This window comes from Urocitellus parryii, chromosome 10 (genome assembly GCF_045843805.1).
Source record: "Urocitellus parryii isolate mUroPar1 chromosome 10, mUroPar1.hap1, whole genome shotgun sequence".
NCBI classification, from domain to species: Eukaryota; Metazoa; Chordata; class Mammalia; order Rodentia; family Sciuridae; genus Urocitellus; species Urocitellus parryii.
In genome coordinates, this window is record NC_135540.1 from 72,590,908 (window position 1) to 72,617,221 (window position 26,314).

The window sequence follows — 26,314 nt, forward strand, 5'->3', positions numbered from 1 at the left end:
TTTATTTTCTAAATCTGTTAATCCTTTAAAAAGGGAGTTGATGTAATGAGACATAAAAGACATGAAGATTCAAAGTCTAAAAGACACAACCAAGGGTATAAGCCAACCAATGATTGTTTATTGGTTCCTGGATTTAAAAAATACATAGAGTTATAAAAAATGTAGAGATAATGGTGATGATCTGTTTGTGCACAATATGAGAGATGATTTTGTAGAATTATTGTATATTTTTCAGGTGATAGTATTACATTGTTTATGAAAGCAAATGTCCTTATTCTTAAGAAAACTATGATGAATATTTATGTATGAAGGTTCTTATAATTTTCTTTCTAATGGTTCAAAAAGGGGAAATACAGTACTAGCAGGAAATGGGAAGAGGCAGGTAAGAAGATACAAAGTAACAGATACAGAGGATGAATAAGTCTAGAGATTCAATGTACAATAATATGAGGGCTACAATTAATACCATTATACTATGTATGAGATCCCTACTAAATGAGATTTTAATCCTTCCTGCCACAAGACAAAACAAGAAAGGATAAAAATGTGAGATCATGGATATGTTAATTTTCTTCATTATAGTAAACTTTTTGAAATATATATGTATGTGTGTATGTGTGTGTGTATCCCATAATATGTTGTATACCTTCAATATACAAAATAAAATTTATTTTAAAAAAATAAGTCAGTAAAGTGGCATACAGAAAGAGAACGTGAGTATGGCAAAATGTCTTATTCTTTCAAAATTGCACAAGGTTTGAAAATGTTCTGAAAATTAGGAGGAGAAGGAAAGAGTAGGCAGAATAAAAATGAGTGTATAATGAATAAAGTCCATAAAAGAATATCTCAAATATCATTGATATAAAAGTGTCAGAACAGTTTCTTCATTGTTCAGCTCATGAAATTATGGAAACAGCATTCATAAATTATTATAAATTATAAAACAATGTTTAAACCAATGTCCCATCACCTTCCATATCTCCATAGTAGATACTCACTTTGGAGTAGTTCTTCTTTAGTCTGAGAATCTATTCATCATTCTCTTATGGCAACTGTATGACCTCATTGTGATTCAAACTCTTTTTTTCTGGTTCCTGGCAAGGCCTCTTCCCTCAGCCACTCCGATTTTCTACACTCCTAGTAACAGTTTCTCCAAATACTGTTTGATTGCAATTGCAGCATTAAGAGCCAAGTCTCCTAAGATGCTCAGTCTAGCCTGTGGAGTCAGACACAGACAAAGAACAGTAATGAGCAATTCTGATATTGATATGTGCCAAGCATGCAAACAGGACTTTAAAAACATCATTGTGGAGATTGAGGAAAAGGCTATTTTCTACTTTGAAAATTCACAACGCAATTTTCTGTACCTCGCAAATTCATACACTAAAGCATAATTATATTCTTCACTTGAAACACCCATTCCCAAATCATAAATTCTCTGCAACATTGCAAATTCAACTTCAGTGTTATTTTTAAACACTTTCTTCACCTTTCCTATTTTTTCCAAATACCATAGTGGCTCATGTCTGATTAATATGATATGGTTATTTTAATCCAACTAGAAGCTAAATATTGTCATTAGACCTAAATCTCTAATAATAAACCTCCTAAGGTGAAATTAATCCTAGAATATGTTCAGCTTGTCACATTAAAAGAAGCATAAGGTAGCCACCAAAGAGATAAAAGATCAGTTTTCTCTGAGGTTCTATAATAAGAATGTGAGGCAGTCCTAAAGAGAAATCCGAAAGTAGGATCCTAAAGTGTTCTATCACCAATGTTGCTCATAACATATCAAGGCGATACTTGAAGTTATTATTTTAATATTATTGAAAAAAGTACTGATGTTTTGCTTTTGGAAGGCAGGGAAAAGTAATACAGGCCTTCCTCTAGGTGCAGCTCAAACACTGGACATGCACCATTTTCCTCTTTGTTCATGAGAGGAATAAAGAGAGGAAGGGGCTTAAGTGCTGATTTGATGCAGTATTTCCTAGACCCCTCATATGGGAAAAACAACCATCTAAGATCCCAGCCCAAGAAATTAGAAAAAGAAGAGCAAAACAAGTCCAGAGCAGGCAGATAAAAGGAATAATAAGGAGAAGAATAGAGATCAATGAAACTGAAAACAAAGAAAATTAAACAAAGTGCTCATTCTTTAAAAAATAAGTAAATTCAAAATATTCTAGCAAGATGGATAAACAAGAAGTTAAAAGACACAAATGTTCACATCAGGAAATAAAGGTAAAAGACCACACAGATCCTGTAGCCATTAAAGGTAATTAGGGAATGATAGTATTATGAGCTGAATGTATTCCCTTAAAAAAGAGATATCAAAGACTTAACATCCAGTATTTCAGTAAGCGACCTTATTTGGAAAGACTCGTTGCAGAGCTAATTAATTTAGTTCAAATGAAGTCATACTGGAGCACAGTGTGCTCCTAAAGCAATATGATAGATATCCTGATACGAAGAAGGCTATGTGCAAATAGAGATGCGCTCAGGGAGAGATGGATGGTACACTGCTGCGAGCCAAGGAACACCACATACTTTGGAAACGACCAGAAGCTAGAAAGAGACAAGGGAGGATTCTCCAATAGAGGTTTCATCATTCTTAGGGATAAATACTTAGGCTAAGTGCCTTTCCTCTAAGAGGGAGGGAAAAAAGCATGGATGTCCACTCTCATAACTCCAATTCAACATAGAACTGGATGCAATATAGAACTGGATAGAACTCACTGCAATCAGACAAGATAAACAAATAAAAGGCACATACATTAGGAGAGAAGAAAAGGCACTGTTTCTATTTTTAGAAACATCATTATGTTGAAAATCTACACAGACACTCCCAGAACTTATAAATGAGTTCAGCAAAACTACAGGATACAGAATTAACTAAAAAATCAATTAAATTCCTGTATTCTGTCAACAAGCAAATGGAAACCCAGAGCACACATCACACAAAGGACTTACATCAAGATTATAAATGTCCCAATTCCCTAGCCACTGATAGGAGTCCGACCATTCAATTCAAGTCTGACACTAAGTACTCAAGAGTCAGTGTAGGCTTCAAAAGCTAAAGGGATCAGTCTCATAAGACTGAACTCACTTCACATACCAGTTGCAAGACTTAGGTCCCCAGGACACCCACACTGATGTCCAGTGTGGCTACAAAATCAGGATTTCCATGACTCTCTTCAGGTTTAATAGCTCATTGGAACAATACACAAAACTCAGAAACATATTTGCCTGTGTTTACTGGTTTGTTATAAAGAGTACAACTTAGGGAAAGCTGAATAGAATGGATGAATCAGGCAAGGCAGGGAGAGGGGGTGTGCAGAACTTCCATGCTTTTTCCAAATGTGCTGCCCTCTGAGGTCCTCTGTGTGATCACCAATTTGGAATTCCTGGAAACTCATGTTTTAGGGGGTTTTAGTGGAGGTTTTATTATGTAAGGCATGATTGATTAGATCATTTGCCAATGGTGATTAAACTGGGTTGCCAGCCCCTCTGCCCTCCACAGAGGTTAGGGAGTGGGGCTGAAAAGTTCCAACCCTCTCATTATGGCTTGCTCTTTCTGGCAACCAGCCCCCTCTTGAAGCTATTCAGGGACCCAGCCACCACTCATATATTTAACACAAGAAAGGCAGTAGTCACTCCTGAGAATCTGAGTATTTTAGGAGCTATGTGCTGGGAACCAGAAACTCGGATTAACTTTTTCAATTATTATTATATCATAATAAGGAGCTCTCAAAAGTTGAAATTTAAAAATCAAACAATGCAACTGAAAAATAGACAAAAGATGTTCCCTGACATTTCACTGAAGAGGAAGTACAGATGGCAAATAAACACATTAAAGAAAAAAAAGTGATGTCAACACTGAGGAAGATTTGGTGTAAGGTACACAGGACTTCCTTGTATATTTCTTTGATCTTGCTATGGATCTATAATTATTCCAAAATTAAAAGTTTGATTACAAAGCAAGATAGATGGCCTGTCTTTTTTGATAGTACCTTTTCTAGTTCTCACTAAAATACCAATGAAGACAAAGAATAAAATGGATATTCACACAACTATGCAGCATGTAACTAATTTGAGTATAACCTCTCCTAAACATAAGATAGGGAAGCATGAATATTTTTCCCTCCAGACTTCCTCAGACTTTACCTCAGGTAACAGAGATCAACGAGGAGGAAGAGGAGGGGAAGTGGGAGGAAGAGAACCAAAGGGAAGAGGAGACAAAAGAAGAGGAAAGGGGAGGACATAATTGCTTATACCTGTGGACATACCTGCCCACTGTCTGGTGGCGAATTCAGAGTCAAAGAACTTGTACGAATCAGAAAGAGGTCCAGTAATTCCTCCATCTTCTACTGATGATTTGAAAGAGAGTACCATTCTGTTTTGTGCCTTTTCCCAGATATCTTAATCTATCAGAGAAGAGAGTTCATTAGCAGAGAGCAATGAATATATTTAAGTATAAAGAAAATTTATTATATTATTGTTTTACAACAAAATGAAAGTGTATAGACTTTGGTGATGTAATATTATTATTTATTTTAAAATGTATTTGTTAGTAGAAAGTATATATTTGATAATATCTTAAGTCAAAACCTTCAGTAAAAGGGGAAACTTAAAAAAATAATACAGACAAGCCAGACTGAAGGAAAATATTTGCAAAAGATGTATCTGGCAAAGGACTATTATCCAAAATACACATCTCTTAAAACTCATCAACAAGAAAATAACCAATCTGGTTTTAAATGGGCCAAATACTTGAATAGACACCTCACTAAGGGAGCTGTATATGGCAAATAAGCATATGAAAAGATGCTTCACATTATATGTCATCAAGGAATTGCAAATGAGATATTACTGCTGAAGTATTAGAATAATCAAAATCCAAACACTGACAACTTCACAGCTGGGGAGGACATGAAGCAAGTGGAACTCTCACTCATTACAGGTGATAAAGCACTTTAAGGTAAGTGACTTGCATGCTTCTATCAAATGATCCAGCAACTGTGTCCCCAAAGCAATTGAAAACTTGGGTTCATACAAAAACTTGCACATGGATATTTATAGCAGCTTTATTTATAATTGCCAAATTATAATTTACTAGATGTCCTTTGTAGGGGTCGCCCTGAACAGGAGCTGAGCATGTCCCCTTAGCCTTGAGTAACAGGGTATGGAACTTGCATTACACGCAATGCGAAACAAGTGGGCCTTATCTTCACTTGGCAAGAAAGTGCAGCTCTGGGGTTGGGCGTCACCCAATGGGACTGGGCTATACCCCCTGTTTGTTGTAAGACAATCCCTTGCCTTATTTGGGTGGAATATTCTATGGAATGTCTTTCCCCTAGTAAAAACAGGGGTTCCCGTGCCAGCCCAGTTCACCTGTAGTGACCCTGATTCTGCTGATGCAGGACGTGGGCTAGAGTTCTTCAGTAGGCAAAGAGATCAAACTGTGCTCCGTATAAACAATGGAATATTATTCAGCACTAAAAGCAAATGAACTATCGAATGTGGTGGCTCACATCTCTAAGCCCTGTGGCTCTGGAGCTTGAGACAGGAGGATCACAATTTCAAAGCCAACCTCAGCAACTTAGGGAGACCCTAAGAAACTTAGGGAGACCCTATTCAAAACAAAAAATTAAAAGGGCTGGGGATGCAGCTCAGTGGTTAAGCTCCTCTGGGTGCAATCCCCAGTACAAAAGAAGAAAGAAAAAGAAAAGAAAAGAAAGAATCATTTGGCCATGAAAAAGTGTAGAGGAAATTCAAATGAACCCTACTGTGTTAGTTTTTTGTCACTGTGACAAAATACCTAGGATAATCAACTTATAAGGAGGAAAGGTTTATTTGGGCTTGTAATTTCTGAATTTTCATTCCTTGGTCACTGGGCCCTATTGTTTTGGGCCTGTAGCAGCAGGACAATATGGTGGAAACACAGAAGCATTGCTCACCTCATGGTGGCCAGGAAGAAAACACAGAGAGGAAGGAGCAGGGTCACAATATCTCATTCAAGGACACACTACCAATGATCTAACCTCCCTTCCACCAGGATCTACCTCCTAAAGATTCTATCACCTTCCTGGCTGGGGATGTGGCTCAAGCGGTAGCGCGCTCGCCTGGCATGCGTGCAGCCCGGGTTCGATCCTCAGCACCACATACAAAGATGCTGTGTCTGCCAAATACTAAAAAATAAATATTAAAAAAATTCTCTCTCTCTCTCTCTCTCTCTCTCTCTCTCTCTCTCTCTTTAAAAAAAAAAAAAAGATTCTATCACCTTCCAATAGTGCCATAAGCTGGGGGTTCATGGGGTTTGAGGGACACTCCAGATCCAAACTATAACAATTTCAAAGAGAAAGAAACCAACCTATATGATTCTAACAGTCTGACATTCTGGAAAAGGCAAACATTAGAGACAGGAAAAATATCAATGGTTTCCAGGAGTTAGTGGAGAAAAAAGGATGAATAGGAAAAGCGTAGAAGATTTTTGATGAGTGATACTATTTATTCTGTATGGGATTGTAATGGTTGACAGATGTCATTACAAATTTGATCATTAGAATATACAACACTAAGAGGGAATCCTAAAATGTCAACTATTGACCCTCAGTGATAATACTCTGTCAATGTAGGTTTATCAATTGTAATAAATGTAGTACTTTGATGAGGCATATTGATAACGGGGTAAGCTGTGTGTGTATGGGGATAAGGGTTGTATGGGAAATCTCTGTATATTCTACTTAATTTTGCTATGAATCTAAAACTAACTTAACAAATAAAGCCTACTTTAAACATTTTTTGTTAACTGATGATTAATATTAAAATTTGCATTTGTAAGTGACTTCTAAATATCATTCAAACAGAAACCCAATATAGCTTACGAATGCTTGCTGATAAACTAATGAGTAGCACTTGGGTCACATCAAAGTAAGGGCTGTGATCACAAAGAATCATTAAATAAAATGACGCCATTGAAATTTACAAATTTAAAATATCTTATGGAGCCAGTAAGCAGCAGTATGAGAAAAGCTACTTTAACCAAGCTGGGATGATGTTAGTAAAAGGCTAAACACATACATCAGAGAACAGAATAGAATATACAGAAATAGACTTACTTGTATATATGTGGCCAATTTAATTTCAACAATGGTATAAAGATGATTCTAGTCTTTTCAACAAAGAGTTCTGGAATTATCTGATATTCATATACCAAATGACCAAACAAATCAAAACAAACCAAAAAAACCTTCATCCATACCTCATATCATATACAAAATTATCAAAAATGGGCCATATGCTTAAATGTGAAACCTAAAATTATAACACTTCCAAAAGAAAATATGGACAAAAATACTTGTGACTTCAGATGAAGCAAAGATTTCTAAGACATGACACCAAAAATAAAACCATTAAATAAAAAAAATTCATAAATTGAACTTTATCAAAGTGACAAGCTTCAGAAAATAATGTCAAGAGAATGAAAAGGCACTTTTAGAAGGTTCTTTGGAATATTAATATAGCAAAGATTTCAAAGTTTCAATTTAATGACATTTAAAAAGAAAAAGTAGAGGTCAGTGTCCCCAAAGTCCCTAACTTCCTCACCTGGTAGAGTGGGAGCCAAGCCAGCCACCTCAATTCCTTCTTTAGCCCCCTCAGCTCAGACAAGGGGCCCAATGACGTGTTTGTATAGCTTTTTATGCATATGTCTAATGTGACTTTTACCAGTCTATAGGATTCACTTCTGTTCAAATATATTATTTAGTGTAATTTTATTTGCAATTAACAGAAATCCTAACCTTAATAAATCAACCAAAAAGGAAATGTTCCAGCTCATGAAATCCAAAGTTCTAACTTTAATTAGTACTTGATTTGGAGGCTCAAACATCATTAAAACATGGTCTTGCTCCAACTCTTTGCTCTCCTCTTTTAAAATACAGATTGCTAAAACGTACCTAAGACATAATAAATCAGGACCCCTAGGGATTAGAGCCTATAATCTGTATTTAAGATAAAAAAAAATTCTACAACAATACCTTTCCAGAAGAGTGTCACAAAGCCCTTGCTGGTTAAATGTTTTATCTGTGTATAGCAAGTTTCTTGCAGTATGCAGGATGAATGGGCAGGTATTCTATAAAGTCTGGAATATCTGGGAATTCTAAAAGCCTCATTTATGTTGGCTTCAAGAAGCATTTGAAAAAAATCTGATAAGCTTTTGGAAAAGTCTATGCTAGTGGTAGTACAGTTGGATTCCGTTTTTAAACAAATACACTCATAGGGTATTAATGACTAAATTAGAGTTGGTGAAGAGAAGAGCTTCACACAGTGTTCCAAGGAGCTCTGTTCTTGGCCCTACCTAGTTCAAAATTCTTTGGAGCTTGAAAAAGACAGATGATAAATAAAATATCTACATCTCATTAAACCAGGTGATGGCACATGATAAAAATGTATATTGTAATGTTCCTGTCTATCATGGCTACCCAAATATTAGTTCAATTTTGATATTCTTCCAGTCTTCACATTGCATGCACTTTATTGTGTATGTGCTCCTGGCTCCATTTTTTGGAGTGTGAACATTTTGGCTGCCAGCTCGTCTGGGCTTACATCCTTACAACTTCAAATCTAATGGTAAGAAAAGCTTTTCTTTTCCAACAACTGGGAAATATCTCTGGCCTGGTTTTCACTGAATCATTTTCATTTTCATTGTTGAATACCATTCAGAGGGGCCAAGGGAACTCGATGTTCCAGCCACGCCTGAGTTCCATGCTCACCACTTGGGAGCTTAATGGTGGTGCAGCCTCACCTGAATCACAGACTTGGTTATTTTATCACTGTAAAGGAGACTTGCTTCTGAGCTGCTCAGCAACAATTAAATAAGTCAGAGTCTCTACTCTATGAGTTTTCACAATTCTTAAGATGATGACAATGTGAAAAAATACTCCTAATATAGGATGCAAATGTTTAGATAAAGGTTTGCTGGACATACGTGCAAGTAAGTTTGGGGCTGGGAACCAAGATCAGGTCAGTTGTTGATGTCTGAATCTAGAAAGATTCACAAGTCTATGTAGGATAGAAGAGGGAATGAGAGAAACATAAGGATGTTTCCCTGCAGTCTTTTGATTCCTCCTGAAGGTAGGCAATCATGTATTATCTTTGTCTCTCCCAAGTCCAACATGGTGTATGGCATCTAGTGGACACTGAATAAATGTTTGATGAACTTATTTTTTCTTGATTAATCTTCAGCAAAAATTCCACAGGGGATTTGAGCAAATATTTAACCTCATTGTTTAGAGAAGAAAACTAAGGAAGAGAGGGTAGGTCCTCAAGACCACAGTGCCAGCCAGCGATGACGCCAAGATAATCCCATAGAGACAGAAACACACAATGGCAAATCCAAACCAAACCCAGACATGAAGAAGAATACCACAAAGCCTAGCCTGCCTTATTAGAGCAGAAAAATGAGAAATAAAATAAAGTCTAAGTTTTACTATGCAGAGCAGTTCTTATAAAGTCCCAAACACCAAATTTTCTTCTAATGATTTCAGATGTCAAGTGGTAAAAAATTTATTTTATGATGTTCTTGAATAAATAAGGACTGAGAAAAAATGTGGGGGAAACATGTTTGTTTGGGTGAATTGCTAAGCAACACCACACATGCCAGAAACTCCTTTTGGATTTCCTTTTAAAGGTGGAGACGGCGAGACTAACGGGTACTTCAGCTCATGTCTGTCTCATCAGTTCTCACTGGAAAATAAAAGCAAACCAGGAAATAAACAGGCAATTCTAACAATAAATAAGTTAGAGATGGGGAGATGATGATGTATCCATTCATCTGAAGTCTTTTTACTGTTGTCTTTTAAAAATGTCCTCTCTAGCACTAAGACTAAGAATGGGGTCTGCACATCACGTCCCCCAGAAACCTACTACACAGATAAAATAAAACTAAATAGCATCCAGGCCAGGTTATCTGTCCCACCCCATATTCCAGACTTCTGGGATTATTAATACTGGTAATATCACAACAGGACTGTGACTGTCAGATGAAGAAAAATGCAACTTTGTGAACTGTGCTTATGTAATAAGAGAAAACTTCTAATGAGAAGTAGAGTTTTAAGATGGATATTAAAGGAAGGAATTCTATGGATAGGGAGAGAAATTTACAGCCTTGGAGATAAGTGAAAGGTAGATAGTTTGCAGGGGTAAACTATTTTAAAGTAAAAGCACAAATGGGGACATTAGTAAGCCAGAAAGAATGGATAAATATTTGGATGACAGGTTTTGGGTTTACGATGCTAAGAGAAACTCTTGGAGTGTAAGATTTAATTAAGATGCAGTGGGCCAAATGCTATTCAAGTTATATGATACAAGAATTGCTGACAGTTTTTTTTTTTAAATTACATTTCTTTTGTGATAATTTGTAAACCAAATTGTGGGTAAACACACATTGAACTCTAAATTATGTATGTGTAGACACATTTTCAAGCAAGATGATTAAATTTTTTTTGAATTTATTCTATCTAGTTGTACATGACAGCAGAATGCATTTCAATTCCAAGATGAATTATTTTAAGGGTGATGTGATAGAATCAGGAAGAATGTGTCTGATTTTCTTTTAAATAATTTACACTGTTAAAAACCCCAGACCTATTAATATTTACTGCATAATAAAATCTGATCTGGCCCTAGTATCTTCCCTCCCACTTCAGCCTGGTAATCTCTTCTCTAAACCCCTTCTTGTGTGTCTCTCAAATAAGAACACAATTCCCCAAAGGATCTATCTAAATAGTATTTTTGTTCTGTTCCTCCTAAATCAAATAATGTTTTTATATGCATAGTAAAAGTATGAAATTTAAACCCAATATATAGATAAAAATTGAATTAATTTGCTTAATCTACTGCCCCTGGATATGATTATTTTCCTATCACTTCTCTCTTCCTTGTGTCACTAGACTGAAGACCCTCTATCTGACTAGATTCATTCATTCACTCAGAAAATACCCGAGGAATGTAAGTCCTCCCCTGTAAGGGCTAGGCTTTTAGCCTATTTTCTTGATTATTCTCTTGCTCATAGTGTTGGGCTTGGTACATAGTGGTACTCAGTAAGTGTTTCCTATAAAATCCTGTGCTTGGCATGGAGCCCCTGTGCTCAAGAAGGTCACAGTCCAATTGGGACAAAGATGACCAAATAAGCAATTATAGCAGTTGAAAATAATTATTGAAGATAGACAAGTTAATACAACCCTAGCACTGCTAGCATTTACCATTGCCAGACAGTGTTCCACATGCCTTACTGCTCTAGTCTGAATGTTAATATTTTCTTAAATTTGTATACTGAAATCCAAACTCACACAGAGATGCTATTATGCAGTGGTGTCTTTGAGAGATGAAAAGGTGGTGGGAATGAGGCCCTTATAAAAAGGATTACTGCCCTTATTTTAAAAGGTCCAAAGGGGCTGTGTTAGTCAGTTTTTTATTGCTGTGACAAATTCCTGAGATAAATAAAGTTACAAGAAGAATAAGTTATTTTTGATAACAAATGTTTCAGTCCATGGCTGATTGGCTCTATTGCCATTGGACCTGTGGTAAGGGAGACCATTATGACCAAAAGTGTGTGGTGGAGCAAACCTGCTGACTTCATGGAAGCCAAGAAGCAAAGAAAGAGAGGAAGGGAACTGGTTCTAACATTCCCTTCAAGGCTATGTCCCAAACAACCTAACTACCTCACTCTAGGTCTCAATGCAGAAAGCTGCCTCCTAGCAGGGCCACAGGCTGACAACCAAACCTTTAACACATAAACCTCTGGAGGACATTAAAGATCCAAACCATAACAGAGTTCTTTTGTCCCTTTCACCTTACAAGTCTACAGCTAGAAGGTTTCCTACGAATCAGAAACGGAAACTTCACCAGACACCAAACCTGCTGGCACCACTATCTTGGACTTCCCAGCTTCCAGAACTGTAATAATTAGATGTTGTTTATAAGCCACTCCTGTTTGGTAATTTTATTATAGCATCCTACGCAGATGGACTAAGATACTTATGTGTATTAATTCACCTAATCCACACAACACTGTGAAATGTGCATTCTCATCATTTCCATTTTTACAGACACAGTCAAGTGACATAACTTGTCCATGGTAACACAGCTCAGAAGTAGAGAGCAATATATAAACCCAGGCAGTCTGCCTCCTGGGTAGAGCACTGCAGTCACAAACCAAAGAATCAGACTGACTTAAAAACCACTGAAGTTTCTTCTAGGACTGAGATTCTAGATGATGGCATCGGTGGTAATAATGAAGCATAGGACAATGGAAAACACATTTATGAAAGCCTTTCCATTTGGAACATATTGTTGCTTCTCAAACTTAGGGTGCTCCAGAATTCAGAAGATTTAGAATTCCAGGTCTGAGGTCCTGGAATTTCTGAACCAATGAAGTTGGAGTGTGGACTTGGAATCTATATTTTTAACAAATCCTTCAAGTGATACTGGAAGTCAAAGTCATATTTAAAAAGCATTGCACTAGATCTTGTTATCTCTTTCATTCCTGGCTCTCCTCTTTTTTTTTTTTTTTTGTAACTGGAATTGAACTCAGGGGCACTCAACCACTGAGCCACACCCCCAGCCCTATTTTGTACTTTATTCAGAGACAGGATCTCACTGAGTTGCTTAGCACCTCACCATTGCTGAGGCTGGCTTTGAATTTGCCATCCTCCTGCCTCAGCCTCCAGAGCCCCTGGGATTACAGGCATGTGCCACTGCACCCAGCTCTCCTCTTATCTCTTAATTCAAAACTGAATTAACATTGCAGTACAGGTGCTGCTGCTCAGGGCACTCCATCTTTAGAAGCCTCTTGAATGACAGGGTTCATAGAATCTGTTCAGGATGGAAATCTCTGTTTTTGGTTTTGGTTGATGTGTCTCTTCTGGAAGCCGAGAACTATATCACACTCTGTTTAATGTGCTTAGATCCTTTCTTGGAACACAGGAAATGTCTTATCTACAGAAGGAACTGATGAATAGCAGGAGTCAGGCTTGTGCTCTGGACCAGTCACCAGTCCTGCCTTTGAGAAGCTTACAATCAGGAGAAGGACACAGACACCTAGATCAGGTGATGGGTAGCCATAACTTTCTAAATATGATCAGCATGTTTGAGTGCATAGGAACCAACAAATAATACTGAATAGACAAATGTACAGAATGGGAAACCATATTAGAAAAGTACCTTAGAGGCTGTAACCAGCTGAATTGTGTCCTCCCATAAATCGATACATTGAAGGTCTAAATCTAGTATTTCAGAATATGGGTACACTTGGAGATAGGCTTTAAGTGAACTTATTAGGGAAGTCCCTAATCCAATATGACTGGTGTCTTTGTAGGAAAATAAGATTAGAGAAAAGATGAGCCATTTTCACGCCAACATCTTGAAAGAAAATAAATTTCCATTGTTCCACCCTGACCTTGGTAGTTTGTTATGGTAGCTCTGTGTTAGCAGAGTAATACAGGAGTAGACCATGAAAATTTACTAAAGCAAACTACAGAAATTAAATGTTATTTAAACTGCTGGAAGTCCACAGAGATGTCTAAGCATCAATATGATAAATTAGCAGCTTTGATTCTGTAATATAATTTGCAAACAGTGGAACACTGACAAGGAGAAAAGAAGTGGAATTGAAGGGAGGTCATTTGATCCAATGTAGAATAACAAGATGTAAATCAAGGCTAGTGGGAACGAAAAGCAGAAATTTCATCAGAGAGACATTTGGGGGCAGAAATAATAAGATTCAGAGAACAAGAGGTGCAGGAGGTGAAGAGCAGACAGATAAGAGTATTATGTAGAAAAGTAGCTTGGGAAGTCAGGAAGGCAGTGCTGATGAATAAACCCTCAACTGAGGGTGTGGGCGAAGCAGTTTTAGAAGTGGAGAAAGGATTAAAAGTTGAATTTGGGGTAGATTTGAGTTTGAACGTCCAGTCGGCTGTATGAGCTGAACAGAAATACAGTTCTAGACTTCTGGCCTAATGTAGGATTCTGTTACTCAGAGGCTAGTGCTGGCTAAGGGGAGAAATAAAGTCACCTTGGAAGCACTAGTGATCTGAGATCCAAGCCCCAATCCTTGGGATCCCCACAATGTGTGGAGAAACCAACTAAAGACTGAAGAAACCACCAAACAGCAAAATCAGGGAGAGGAAGGTGGCAGAAGGCAAAGCAAGTCAGTCTTAGTAGTTTGCTGGTGGTCTCTAAAGAGGGAAAGTTTTCTTTGCTCCTGCTGAGACTTCAGTTTTGGCTGGATTTTACTAATTTACGCTATCCTACCAAAGAGTTTCGATATTTCTCTCTCTCTCTCTCTCTCTCTCTCTCTCTCTCTCTCTCTCTGTGTGTGTGTGTGTGTGTGTGTTAAACGCTTCCATAAATCAAGGCAATAGTGGCTAGCAGTTAAACAGCACCATTATTTGGAGGTCTCCCCGCAGTCGGGCGGATCAGCTACTCCCTCCCTTACTGAGCCTCTATCCGAATGGAACGTGGGCGCCCGCAGGGGCGCCAGCTCCTACTCCACTTGGAACGCGGGCCGGGGCTCAGCAGGGCGCGCGCTGGCCGTGGGGGAAATCTCCTTGCGCCTCCCCAAGCAGCGCGCCACGGCTTCTGGGCAAGGCGAGGCGAGGCTAGGGGAGGCGGGCCGAGGGGGAGGGCGAGGGACGCGGGACTGCGGGGCGGTCGGGGGCGGGGAGCGGGCGGCGGCGGCCCCGGGAAGAAAAGAACATGGCTCCTGCGGCGGGCAGGACCGAGGGCGGCGCAGCGCATCCGCGCGCCGGGCGCCAGTGACCACGATGGTGAACTCCAGCCGCGTGCAGCCGCAGCAGCCCGGGGACGTGAAGCGGCAGCCCCCGCCCCGAGCTCCCGGCCCGGGCCGGCTGATGGCGGGCGGCGCGGGCCTCGCAGCCCCGGGCGGCCTCCGGGAGCAGCGGGGCCTGGAGATCGAGATGGAGCGCATCCGGCAGGCTGCCGCACGGGACCCTCCAGCGGGAGCCTCGGCCTCCCCCTCTCCTCCGCTCTCGTCCTGCTCCAGGCAGGCGTGGAGCCGCGATAACCCGGGCTTCGAGGCTGAGGAAGACGACGACGAAGAGGAGGTGGAAGGAGAAGAAGGGGGAATGGTGGTGGAGATGGACGTGGAGTGGCGCCCGGGCAGCCGGAGGTCAGCAGTCTCCTCCACTGTGAGCTCTGTGGGCGCCCGCGGCCGGGGGCTGAGTAGCTACCACGGTTCTGGCCACCCGAACGGGAGGCGGCGCCGACGAGAGGACCAGGGTCCGCCGTGCCCTAGCCCGGTCGGCGGCGGGGACCCACTGCATCGCCACCTCCCCCTGGACGGGCAGCCGCCCCGCGTGGCCTGGGCTGAGAGGCTGTTTCGAGGGCTGCGAGGTAAGACTGCGACCCGCAGTGGCTGATGCACAAACCAGAGTTGCCACTAGTGGCCGGAGCTCTCGCCCTTGGCGGATAGCTGTCCAGGCCTCCACCTCGCGTTCCCCTCTAGGTCCCCGCCTCCTTTGGAAGCGCCTTCCCCACCTCTGCTAATTCTGCTTTATTTCCGGTACCCTTAGTGCAATTCCACTGAGCCCGTGCTGGTCAGAATTTATTGGGTTCCTCCCTCTTTAGGATATGTCCGCATGAGACATATCCTAAACAAGTGAGAACAAGTGAAAGACAAATTGGGTTTTCGTGGGGGGGGTGTGTGTGTGTGTGAAGATTCCAGTATAACTGGTGATGGTTGCAATTTCATGTTTTCTTAATGTCACAAAATCCAGAACAAAATAAACTAGCTCCCTTGCCTGCTGTTCCTCCGGCGTTGATGTTCCATTATCCCCCCATTCCGTTCTGGAAAGAAAACAACACAGTGTTATCCAAATTATGGGAGGGGTGTCATTAGGTTGTCATCGATGTTGTTTTGATGATGTGTGTATCACAATTTGGGGAGGAGTTGTTGAGAACACCATAAATAGAATAAAAATAATGTCTATGATAGTAGATGTTTGGGCCATTTCTAGTTCTAGTCATTTTTCTAAAACAGTTGCAAAGAACAGATTACATTGCTTAAAAAAAGTGTTTTTAAATAACAATGTTCCTTGGAATTCCAACAAAATGATGAAATCTTCAGATGCCACTTGATAAATGTGTCTGACTTGGGTGCACTCAAAAGGCAGGAGAGGAGTTTTCAAATTATCTGGTGCCTACTAAGAGGACACAGATTTTTTTTTTTTTTTTTTTAAAGAGAGAGTGAGAGAGGGGAGAGAGAGGAGAGAGAGAGAGAGAGAGAGAGAGAGAGAGAGAGAGAGAGAATTTTTAATATTTATTTTACTTTGTTTGTATGTGGTGCTGAGGATCGAACCCGGGTCGCACGCATGCCAGGCGAGCGCGCTACCGCTTGAGCCACATCCCCAGCCCACAGATTTTTATAGTAGCAAGTGAGATCCTGTTTTATAAGTTTTTGTAAGACACATCCTTGGAAAAGCGTTGCATTGACTCTTACCACCAAATTATTTTAATATCCATCTTTACAAGTTTCCAAATTCTCAGTTTTTTGGAAACCCTCCCTACATTTCCCTGTCAATTTTGGAAATGGTTCACAAAAGCTCTACAGATATTGTTATAGCAGTGTAATTAAGACAGGTCAGGCCTACATTGGAGTCCCAGTTCTGCTACTTGTTGTCTATATGACCTTGAACAAGTTTGACCTCTTTGACCCTTAAATTTTGCATCTGTTAAAAAAGAAAAGAGATAATCATAGTACTTCTTGATTTGTTGTAAGAATTAAATGAGATATCCAAAATGGGAAGGAAGCCTTTGCCATGTTGTGAGTGCTTTATAAATATTATAAATTGTGTTTCCTTTTACATGTGTGCTTGTACTAGTTTATTTGATTTAGGATATTTGATTGAGGGTATTTGGTTAAGGATATGATGGAGAACAAAAGATACTTTTTGATAACCTAAATGAGCATGTTAGTAAAGCACTAATAGTTTTTAAGGATCAAAAATATATCAAAATTAATTAGATATTATTTTATACTATGTAAAATGTGATTTTAAAAAGTCAGTGAAGTGAGAGAGAAGTTTCTTTTAAGTTAATAAATACTAATAAGTCACATGATCTTTTAAAACTCAGATTATTTAATAAAACAACCTTTCACTAAACTCAATAATGGAATATAATAAAATGAAATATGTATTTTTATTTGAGGATATATACACATTTATTTCTTTTGAAGAAAAATTTGAGGGCTATTACAGTGAATACTAGTCAAACCATTTCAGTGGGAACTTCCACATAGCTGAACACATGGGACTTCCAGAGTGTGGTGTTCCTGGAAAGGACATGGAGGCTGTGCACCCCTTCCCAGTGGTAGGCCCTGTGAATATGTTCATGTGTTTCCTTGGTAATATCAGTTATATTTAATTGATAAATATAAGAAGGAAAAAATCCATCAGTGGTCTAACTTATAGGAGAGGAGACTCAAACATAATTATTAATTATAGAAAATGTTTTAAATTTTGTTTTATTTCTGTTAGGGAGAGATATAGTTGGCATTCTTGTTGCTTACTAGATAAACAACTTGATAAATATCACCTAGTATGTATATGTAGTTAATCATGTGCTAGCAGCTAGGAAAGGAAATAAACCAGAGTGGTACATCACCATTTTCTTATGGAGAGAACCAAGAAATGCAAAATTAACAACCATAAATGGATTCCATTATTTTCCCCTCTCAGGATATGGATGATGGAAATCTTTTTCGTAATATGTAAGCAGTGCCCCAAGATCAGAAGAAAGTAACTTTCTGATTTTTAAAGGTAGGAGAAATTACTGGAGCTTGGAGTGGTCAGGAGATTGTCTGGAGTTTTCCCGCCTTTGTGACTTTAAACAAGCTTCAGCATACTTGGTTGTTGTTTAATGACATGAATCTGAGATGGACAGCAAATCATCCTTCCTGCTCCTTGGACAATAGATAGATCTGTCTTTCTAGCAGAAGATGGTGAGCAAAGAAGTGCTGAGAGCTGGTTGTGGAATACATTATATCTAAACAAGTCTTCTTAAATATTAAGAAGCAACTGAAGGTTTCTGAGTAGGAGCAGAACATGCTGATAGGAGCTAGGAGTCAGCAGCTTGGAGAGCAGGAGAACTTGTATTTCAGGAGAACTTGAAAAGGGAGATACCAATTGAGGAGACTGAGTAGGAAGTAGCCAGAGTGAAAGCGCTGAAAATGTGGACCAGAGGCAGCAAAGGATGGCTGGAAGATACAGGCAGTGCCCCAGACTAAGAGAGATTCCCAACAATCTTCTTTACTCTTTATTTATATATTTTAAAACTTTCCTTAGTATAAATGTGAAATGTGGCACTCAATAGTTATCATATAGTCTGAATTTCTAAAGTCGAGAATGATTTATGATTGTATCAACTTGCTAAAGTCAGTTTTTTCTTGTTCTTTTAAATATGTATTCTTGGGCTATTTTGGTTCCTAAGAAATTACAAAATATATGTTAAATATTTCTTATCTGAAATACTTGGACTAAGAAGTATTTTAGATTCTGGATTTTTTTTTTCAGATTTTGAAATATTTACATATACAATGAGATATCTTGGGGCAGGACCCCAAGACTAAAGATGACATATATGTTCCATATATACCTTATACGCATAGTCTGTAAGTAATTTTATACAATATGTTAGTGCACTTGCATTTTAACTATGATATATCAAATGAATTCAGGAGTAGAGTTTTCCATTTGAGGGATCAAGGTGGTCCTCAAAGGGTTTCAGATTTTGGAACATTTTGAATTTCAAATTTTTGCATTACGAATGTTCAACTAGTCACATTGGTCAGGGTGAGCTAAGTTACTATAAGGAATAAACACCTTTTTTCCCATTTGGTGGCCTGAAGAACTAAAGTTGATTTCTTATCCTCATTACATTCTAAGGAGGGTGTCCAGGTTAGTGGCAGCTCTCCTCCATGGGGTTATTCAGGGACGTAGGCTCCTTCTTTCATGTGGCTTTGCCAGGGCCCTCTCATGGTATCCATGACCAAAGCTGGATATCCAGGTTCTTGTGACAAGAGCATAAAGATGGCTTGTCACTGCTGTTGACTTAAAGGGTTCATCCTGGAAATGGCCCCCATAATCCCCACTTACACTCCATTGACAAAGTTCATAATCACATAGCAAAGGATACCAGCAAGAGAGGTTGGGAAGTATGATAACAGCCACATGTCTAGAGGGAAGAAATGGATTTGGTTAGACAGCTAGCAGTCTCTGCTATATTGGTGCTAGGGCTCAAGTGAAATATTAGGTGTACTCTTCTAAAGGAATCAGACCCTGATATTGAAATTGGTCTGCTATTTGTATTTGATAAGTGACTTTGCTGTACTCTTATGAGTACTCTTGATTTTCCCTGCCTTTCCATTTGATATCTTTAGGGGAGAATATTCACAGTGATTAAGACTTAAAAAAGATCTGAACTTGGCTGTAGCTGATGGTACTAAACCAGAACGATAAACATAGAACCCACCATTCTTTGTTGCATTTCATGAGAATTCATCTAATTTTCTTAAGGCTTCAGAATTCAGTCTTATTTCATCAACAGCAGTGCATTGTTCTAAATTGGAAGCCTTTAACCTTCAGCCTGGGTTCAAGGGCAGTTTTGTCCTTCAGGGGTCTTTGGCAGGTTCCCAGTACAATTTTTGTTTTTTTGAATCAGGGTGTGAGGTGTGTGTTTGTGAGGGGCACTCCTGGTATCTCTGGGTAGAGGGCAAAGATTCTACTTAACATTCTACAATGCACATATGGTCCCCCGCTCCTACCACAGTGCATTATCTCCTGCCCCAAATGTCAAGAGCGTAGAGGTTGAGAAGCCTTGCTGAAAGTTGATAAATTGAATAATAATAATCTATTCTTCACCGTGTTCCAGGTACTGTGTTGAACTCTTTATTATGTACATACTTTGATTTTATCCTCAGGACAACCCTGTGAAGCAAGTTCTATCATCACTACCATTTTACAGATGAGGTTAGACCACTTGCCCAGTGTCACAACTATTAAATGCTTGAATCAGGATTTAATTCCAAGCATTGGACCCCAAAGGTGTTATTATCCACTATAGTATATTCTTGGAATGCCTGAATGTAACTTCAGCCAGCCATTCTCCTTACAAATATGAATTCATTAGAATATTCCAGATAAATTTGCATATCCAAATTCTTGATCTAGAGAGTAAGAGAGCCTGCCTTTCTTTAAAAAAAAATGGCATATATAACAGAAAAATATTGTTTAAACCATTTTTAAGGCATTTTATTTTATTTTTGTATTTGTAGTTGCTAATGGACCTTTATTTTTTATTCATATGAGGTGCTGAGAATTGAACCCAGTACCTCACACATGCTAGGCAAGCCCTTTGCCACTGAGCCACAACTCCAGCCGCTGTTTTAACCATTTTTGAGTGTATAATTCTGTGGCATTTAAGTAAATTCATAACATAGTGAATGTACTTTACTTTTATTATTTCCAGAACTTTGTCATCATCCCACAGAACCCTTGTATTCATTTAACACTGATTCCCTAATCCTGCTTACCCCAAATTCTGGTAGCCTCTATTCTATTTTCTGCCTCTATGAAATTCTCAATCCGTGGCTATCTAATATAATAAGTGAAATCAAACAATATTTGTCCTTTGCATTGGCTTATTTCACTTAGCATTAATGTTCTCAAGGTTCATCCATGTAGCAGCAGGCCCTTCATTCCTTGTTATGAATGAATTGTGTCCCATTGTATGTCTGTACCATGTTTTGTTTATCCTTTCCTTAGTTAGTAAACATGGTTCCCCTCCAACCCCCACCCTTTGGCTACTGTTACTTTCCCTTATTTTTAACCCAAACTTTATCGCTTCCTTTTCCTTTTTTGTTTGCACCATGATTTTGAACAAATGAGGGTTTGTATTTTCATTACCTGGGGGGGATTCTTTTGAGGGAAGTTTGCTCCCCTTTGGAGATTGTTAAGGTTATGCTAGTAACAGAATTCATGCAATCAATGGTCATATTTTGAGAATCCCTTTTATGGTAGGTCTTAGGGATACAGAAAAAATAACACCAGGACCCAACTTTTTAAAAGGTCAGAGTTGAGTAGGGGTAGTAGAGGTGATAGTAGGTCCCAGGGATAGAAGGAACCCAAAGAAGAGGGGGCTAGTTCTGCCTGAGGAGGTCAGAGACTTCCAGAAGCACGTCAAATTTGAGCTACATTTTAAAAGTATGAGGTGGAAATTCAGGGAGGGAACCACCGAGGGAGCAGGACCAAGCAAACCTGCAGCTAACATTATGGAATTGGAACTTTTTCCAGTAGGCAGTTGGAAGACAGAGAGGATGGGGTGAGGTGGATGGTTCTGAACCCCAGGTCAGGAGCAGGCTGATAGGGAGGGGTGACCAAGGCCACAACCAGACACATGAGGATGGAAGAAAGAGGTTGTCAGGATTGTGGAACCAGCTCCATGTGAGGGCTAAGAGGAGGGCCTATTTCTGACTTGATGCAATTAACCCAGACAGGAAAACTAGTCTTCTAGAGAAAGAAAAGAAAAATCTTTTGGGCCATAAAAGTCTGAGCCACCTATGGAATGTACAATTCAAGTACCCCTATTTTGGATAAGAGTTACATACTTAACTGTTCTTACTTTATCAGTGATATTAAACAAGAGAAATAGTTGACTGCAGGACAGTTATTTTACCCATCAGAATGTAAATAAGTCCTTGTCTCTCAAGGTAGATCCTATATGTATGTACACACACACACACACACACACACACACACACACTGAGTGGGAAAATGGAATGAAAATGTTAAAAACCCATAAATATTTGAGGAGGTAGGTAGAATAGTTTAGAAAAAGTAAAACACTTAATAATTGATCATATAAAAATATAAGTAAGGAGACTTGTTTCTTTCTTAGAAATGCCTCATTTAAGGGCCAGAATTAAATTGCCATAGGTTATTGCAAAATTAGCTTGAATAAAATTTGATAGAAATCTGTTTTTTTTCCATTTAAAGGCCAACAACACCATCTGTGAATATTAAGAATGATTCCTATTGTTTACATGTGGTTATCTGTCAACCATGGGAAAGAATGAAATCCCTGACCAAGTAGGGCAAGGTAACAGCCCTTCCTGATGCCAAGGAGACTACAGTCTTTACTCACATGACTATTTTAGACTGGGGCTCCAAAAGAAGTCTACCAAAAGAAATGGTGTGGTTGTATCCGGGACTACTGAGCTTAATCCTTGGCTGCTTCTGTTATTCCAAGTTGTAATTTTCCATGTCATTTAAATTTGTAATAATTCTTTAATATGATAGAGTTTCAATGAACAAACATTCTGCTTGCTGCATTTCTTTTGAGTGAGTAATTTCTGACGACTACCAGATCTTGGCAGAAGCAAACCTGGTCATAAGTTATGCTCCATTTTCAGAGTGGTAAAACCTGTGATGTGTAACACAGTGTCTTTCAACTCAGATGCTGATTTTCCTAAAGGAAATTGGGGAGAAAGAAAGGAAGGGAAAGGAAAGCATATACTCAAATTTAAGAGTACAACTAATGTATTATCCTAAGATAATACTAATTATGAAGTCATTTCTTCACAGTGAAAGATTCTATACAAAATTTCCCTCTGTTCTGAATGGCTTGATTGTAGTTTAAGTGCCATGTGAATTTCAATTATTGAAGGGGGTAAGATCTGTAGAATAAAAGCATGAAGGGGACATGTAAGGATTATTAACAGCCAATCTAATTCATCAGAAAGGATTGAGAAGTTTGTCTTTTCTGGAAAACATTAAGGTTCTTCCAAGAAACTAGTAATGTGACTCGACCACACTGTTCATTAACAGGGGTTTGGATGGCCACCATGTCTGTCTGCTGGCAGAATCCAAAACTGTGGTAACTCTCTCCAGCAAGCTCACGGAGGGTTATGTCATCTTTACGTAGCCAGCCCAACACTTTTTCCATCTGCTAAAATGTAGAACATAATTGCTGATTTTACTTTTTCTTCAGTGGGGCGGGTAGGGGATGAACTGTTGCTTTTAATTTAAAAAGCATATGTTAATTGGCATTTTAAAAATCTGCTAAGCTAATCAGGCACCATGGAGTTTCTTAAAGGACAATGATGAGCACAGAGTAGCTTTTCTGCCAGCGCCTTAGATGCTTGATGGGTGTTTCCAACTTGAATTGATGTACCAACCAGAAATTCTTTTCACTGGGGTGACCTGAAAAGTCATTAGCAATGCAGTCCTTTATCTACTTAGCTGGGTTTAGTAGTCAGATACCAGGTTGTATTTTTTTCTCAAATAGAAAGAGCTGTGAGTTGTGCACAATTGCTTAATCTCCTCTTTGAAATTACCCTCGTTTCCTGTCTTAAATTTTTACTAAAATATTTGCTAATGGTCTTGGGAGTTGAGAAGATGATTGGATTGTTGCCTCATGTTTTGCACATTCAGGGGAACAGGAGAGCATGAGAAATAAAAGCTACTCCTGCTAACCCCAGCTTCCTAATCACATTCAGAGATTGCTAAAGTGTTCATATTTATAAATGAGAACTCCCCGTACAGATTATACTATTTATTTCATGTTTTTCCCTTTTGTCATTCATAACATTTCTTAAATAAAATGACATCTTCTTTTTTCCATTATTATTTTAAAGGTCTCTGGGGAACAAGACTCATGGAGGAAAGCAACACTAACCGAGAGAAATACCTTAAAAGTGTTTTACGGGAACTGGTCACATACCTCCTTTTTCTCATAGTCTTGTGCATCTGTAAGTAGTCTCTTAGCTTCCACTAATGGAAAAGTTTTGAAAATGTTTGACCTGTCAAAATTAATTAAAAAAAGTATGTAGGCACTGGAAGCATGTTGGCTGGAGCCAAGAGTTCTCATTTGCTTTGTTTTCAATACTGATTTAGAATTGGGTAAACTCTTTTCTATCCTCTAGAAAGCACAGATTAAAAATCAGCATATCTGACTGGCCAGTTCATTGTCAGTTGTGGTCTTTTTTTTTTTTTTTTTAATGAGAAGCATGGAGGAGTCACTTGCCAAACCTGAAGAACCCAAGTTAAATGGTTTTAACATTAGATTTCATAGCAATGAATATAGTGTCATCACTATTAGGAGATCAGTGAATATGAAGTCTTCTGTTTCAGAAGAACGACTTTCCAAGTTTAACTTTCAGGAAACGCAAATAATATTACCTGGTATTATTTTGATATACATTTAAAAGTCCCTTCTTTTGGATTTGGATATGCCATGTCAGTGTTTCATACCAATTCTTTATTTTTTTCCAAATCTTCAATAATTGCTCCACTTTAGCTCAAGGAAACTAGTGCAGGCCCCTCCCACTCTCCCCACTACCATAATTCTGTTTCCATGATTTCAGCTATGTTAGATTTCTCATGTAAGAAATATGAGATTATTGTATAAAACATCCTAGAAATAAAAGCCAAAAACTCAAATAATCTATATATTACATTAAAAATTGCAAAGCAAGAGATGACATCTTAAACTTTTATGTCCCAAGCTGCTAGAAACTTTTATGTTCTAAGCTGTTTTTTACTAGGACTAGTAATCGTCTAACAAGTTTTACCAGGGAATGTCTTCTTTTTATATTTCCTAAGACTTTGCCTACCCAAGTGGAAATTTAAGAAAGAAATGAAGTTTTTTTAAGCTAAAACCTCTGTATATATGAAAAACATAATCTTCTTGGTTTTTTCACACTAAGTTTCTGAAGTTTAGTTTTAAAATATTTGTTTAGGAAGAAATGTCTCATGCTTTTAAAAATGATTTTAGTCCTTTTTTTTGTTTTTAAAGAAACTCATGATACTTTATTTTTTTAAGAAAAAAGCTTTATTGAAGTATAATTTACAAAGCTTTATTGAAGTATAATTTAACTCATCCATTTAAATATCAAATGCATGTATTTCTTTTTATAAATGTACAGAGTTGTGCAACCCTCAAATTCAATTTTAGAACATTTCCATCATCTCAAAAATATCCTCCAAACTTCCCTCTGTTGGTTGCATTTGGCAGAAAGCCCCTTTATCCTTCAAATGCTTCTGCTAACCATTACTTAGTTTTTGATTTGCAGCATTCTACTGACTTTATTTCTTAATTTTTTGAGGGGGTTTTGAAAGGACTTGTTTGGTTTTTATGTCTTTGACTCATTACTCTACTCCCTTAATTCTGTTGCATGAATTTGGCCATGTTAGATTCCTCATGTAAGTGATATGAGATTATTTTATAAAACATGTTATCTAAGAAATAAATGCTAAGATGCTAGAATAATCTATATATTACATTAAACATTGCAAAATAAGAGAAGACATCTTTTAAACTCTTGTGTTCTAAGCCAGTAGAGCTTAGAGTACTGAGGTTGAATTTGTTTCCTGCATGGAAATGATGTTTAAATACTAAACTGCAGTAGCCTATTAACAGGTTGATTAGAACTATTAAACTTTTTCAAGCATTACCTATGCACACATATTTCTTAAGCAAAATAGGCCTTCCATTTAAGCAAATCTAGAATTATAGAAACTGCCTAAACATCAGAACTGCCAAGAAAATTAAAAAAAAAAAAAAAGAAAGAAAGAAATTACAGTTGGCCAAGATCCACTAACCCACCTTCCAAGATATGAGTTTTCAGATGCATCAGTAAGTTTGGGAAATAGGTCAGATAAGTAAACAGAAGAGTTTAGAAAACCTGCCTGCAGTCACATAACAAATTAGTGTTTTTTACTTATTTTAGAATTTTTATATTCTTAGTTTGTTCTTTTTTACCCTAAATATACTTTTCCTTAGTTCAGAATCTACATATTTTAATATGCATAGTTTAATTTTTAGAATATTTTATCATCTCTGGTTAAGATCAAATGTTAGTAGCCATATGGTCAAACTTCCATTGAATGTTAAAATTTCCCCTGCACCATCCCTTCTGAATGGCCATCATCCTGCCTCTGATTGAGGAAGAGGCCAGGTTAAAAGACGGACATTTTGGAACTAGTTTATTTTTTTGTGGCTAAGTTACGGAGTTCTTCCTTCTATCAAGCCAAAGACTTTCCTCTGTGACTCCTTCTCCTAGTTCTACCCTCCAAACTCACTGATGCCAAATACCTTTTCTATGTCTCTTCCAATCTAGCCCTTTCGATGTCTGCAGGCAGACATCCAATCTCTCTAAAGTCTTCTCCAGGATTAAACTTTCTGGTTTGTTCAACTATTGATCCTGTGATTGTATACATGCTTTTGAGGAACTCACACCATG

General features: G+C 38.3%; 1 protein-coding gene across 1 annotated transcript in view; it reads left to right on the top strand.

Annotated features, from left to right (window-relative positions):
• The first annotated feature begins 14,751 nt into the window (after positions 1-14,751).
• Positions 14,752-26,314, top strand: part of Pkd2 (polycystin 2, transient receptor potential cation channel) — a 52,595-nt gene continuing 41,032 nt past the window's right edge. The window contains exons 1-2 of the mRNA XM_077803151.1: positions 14,752-15,408; positions 23,708-23,821. Coding sequence (XP_077659277.1) covers positions 14,820-15,408; positions 23,708-23,821 — 703 coding nt within the window. The 5' untranslated portion in view covers positions 14,752-14,819. The remainder of the gene's footprint in view (positions 15,409-23,707; positions 23,822-26,314) is intronic.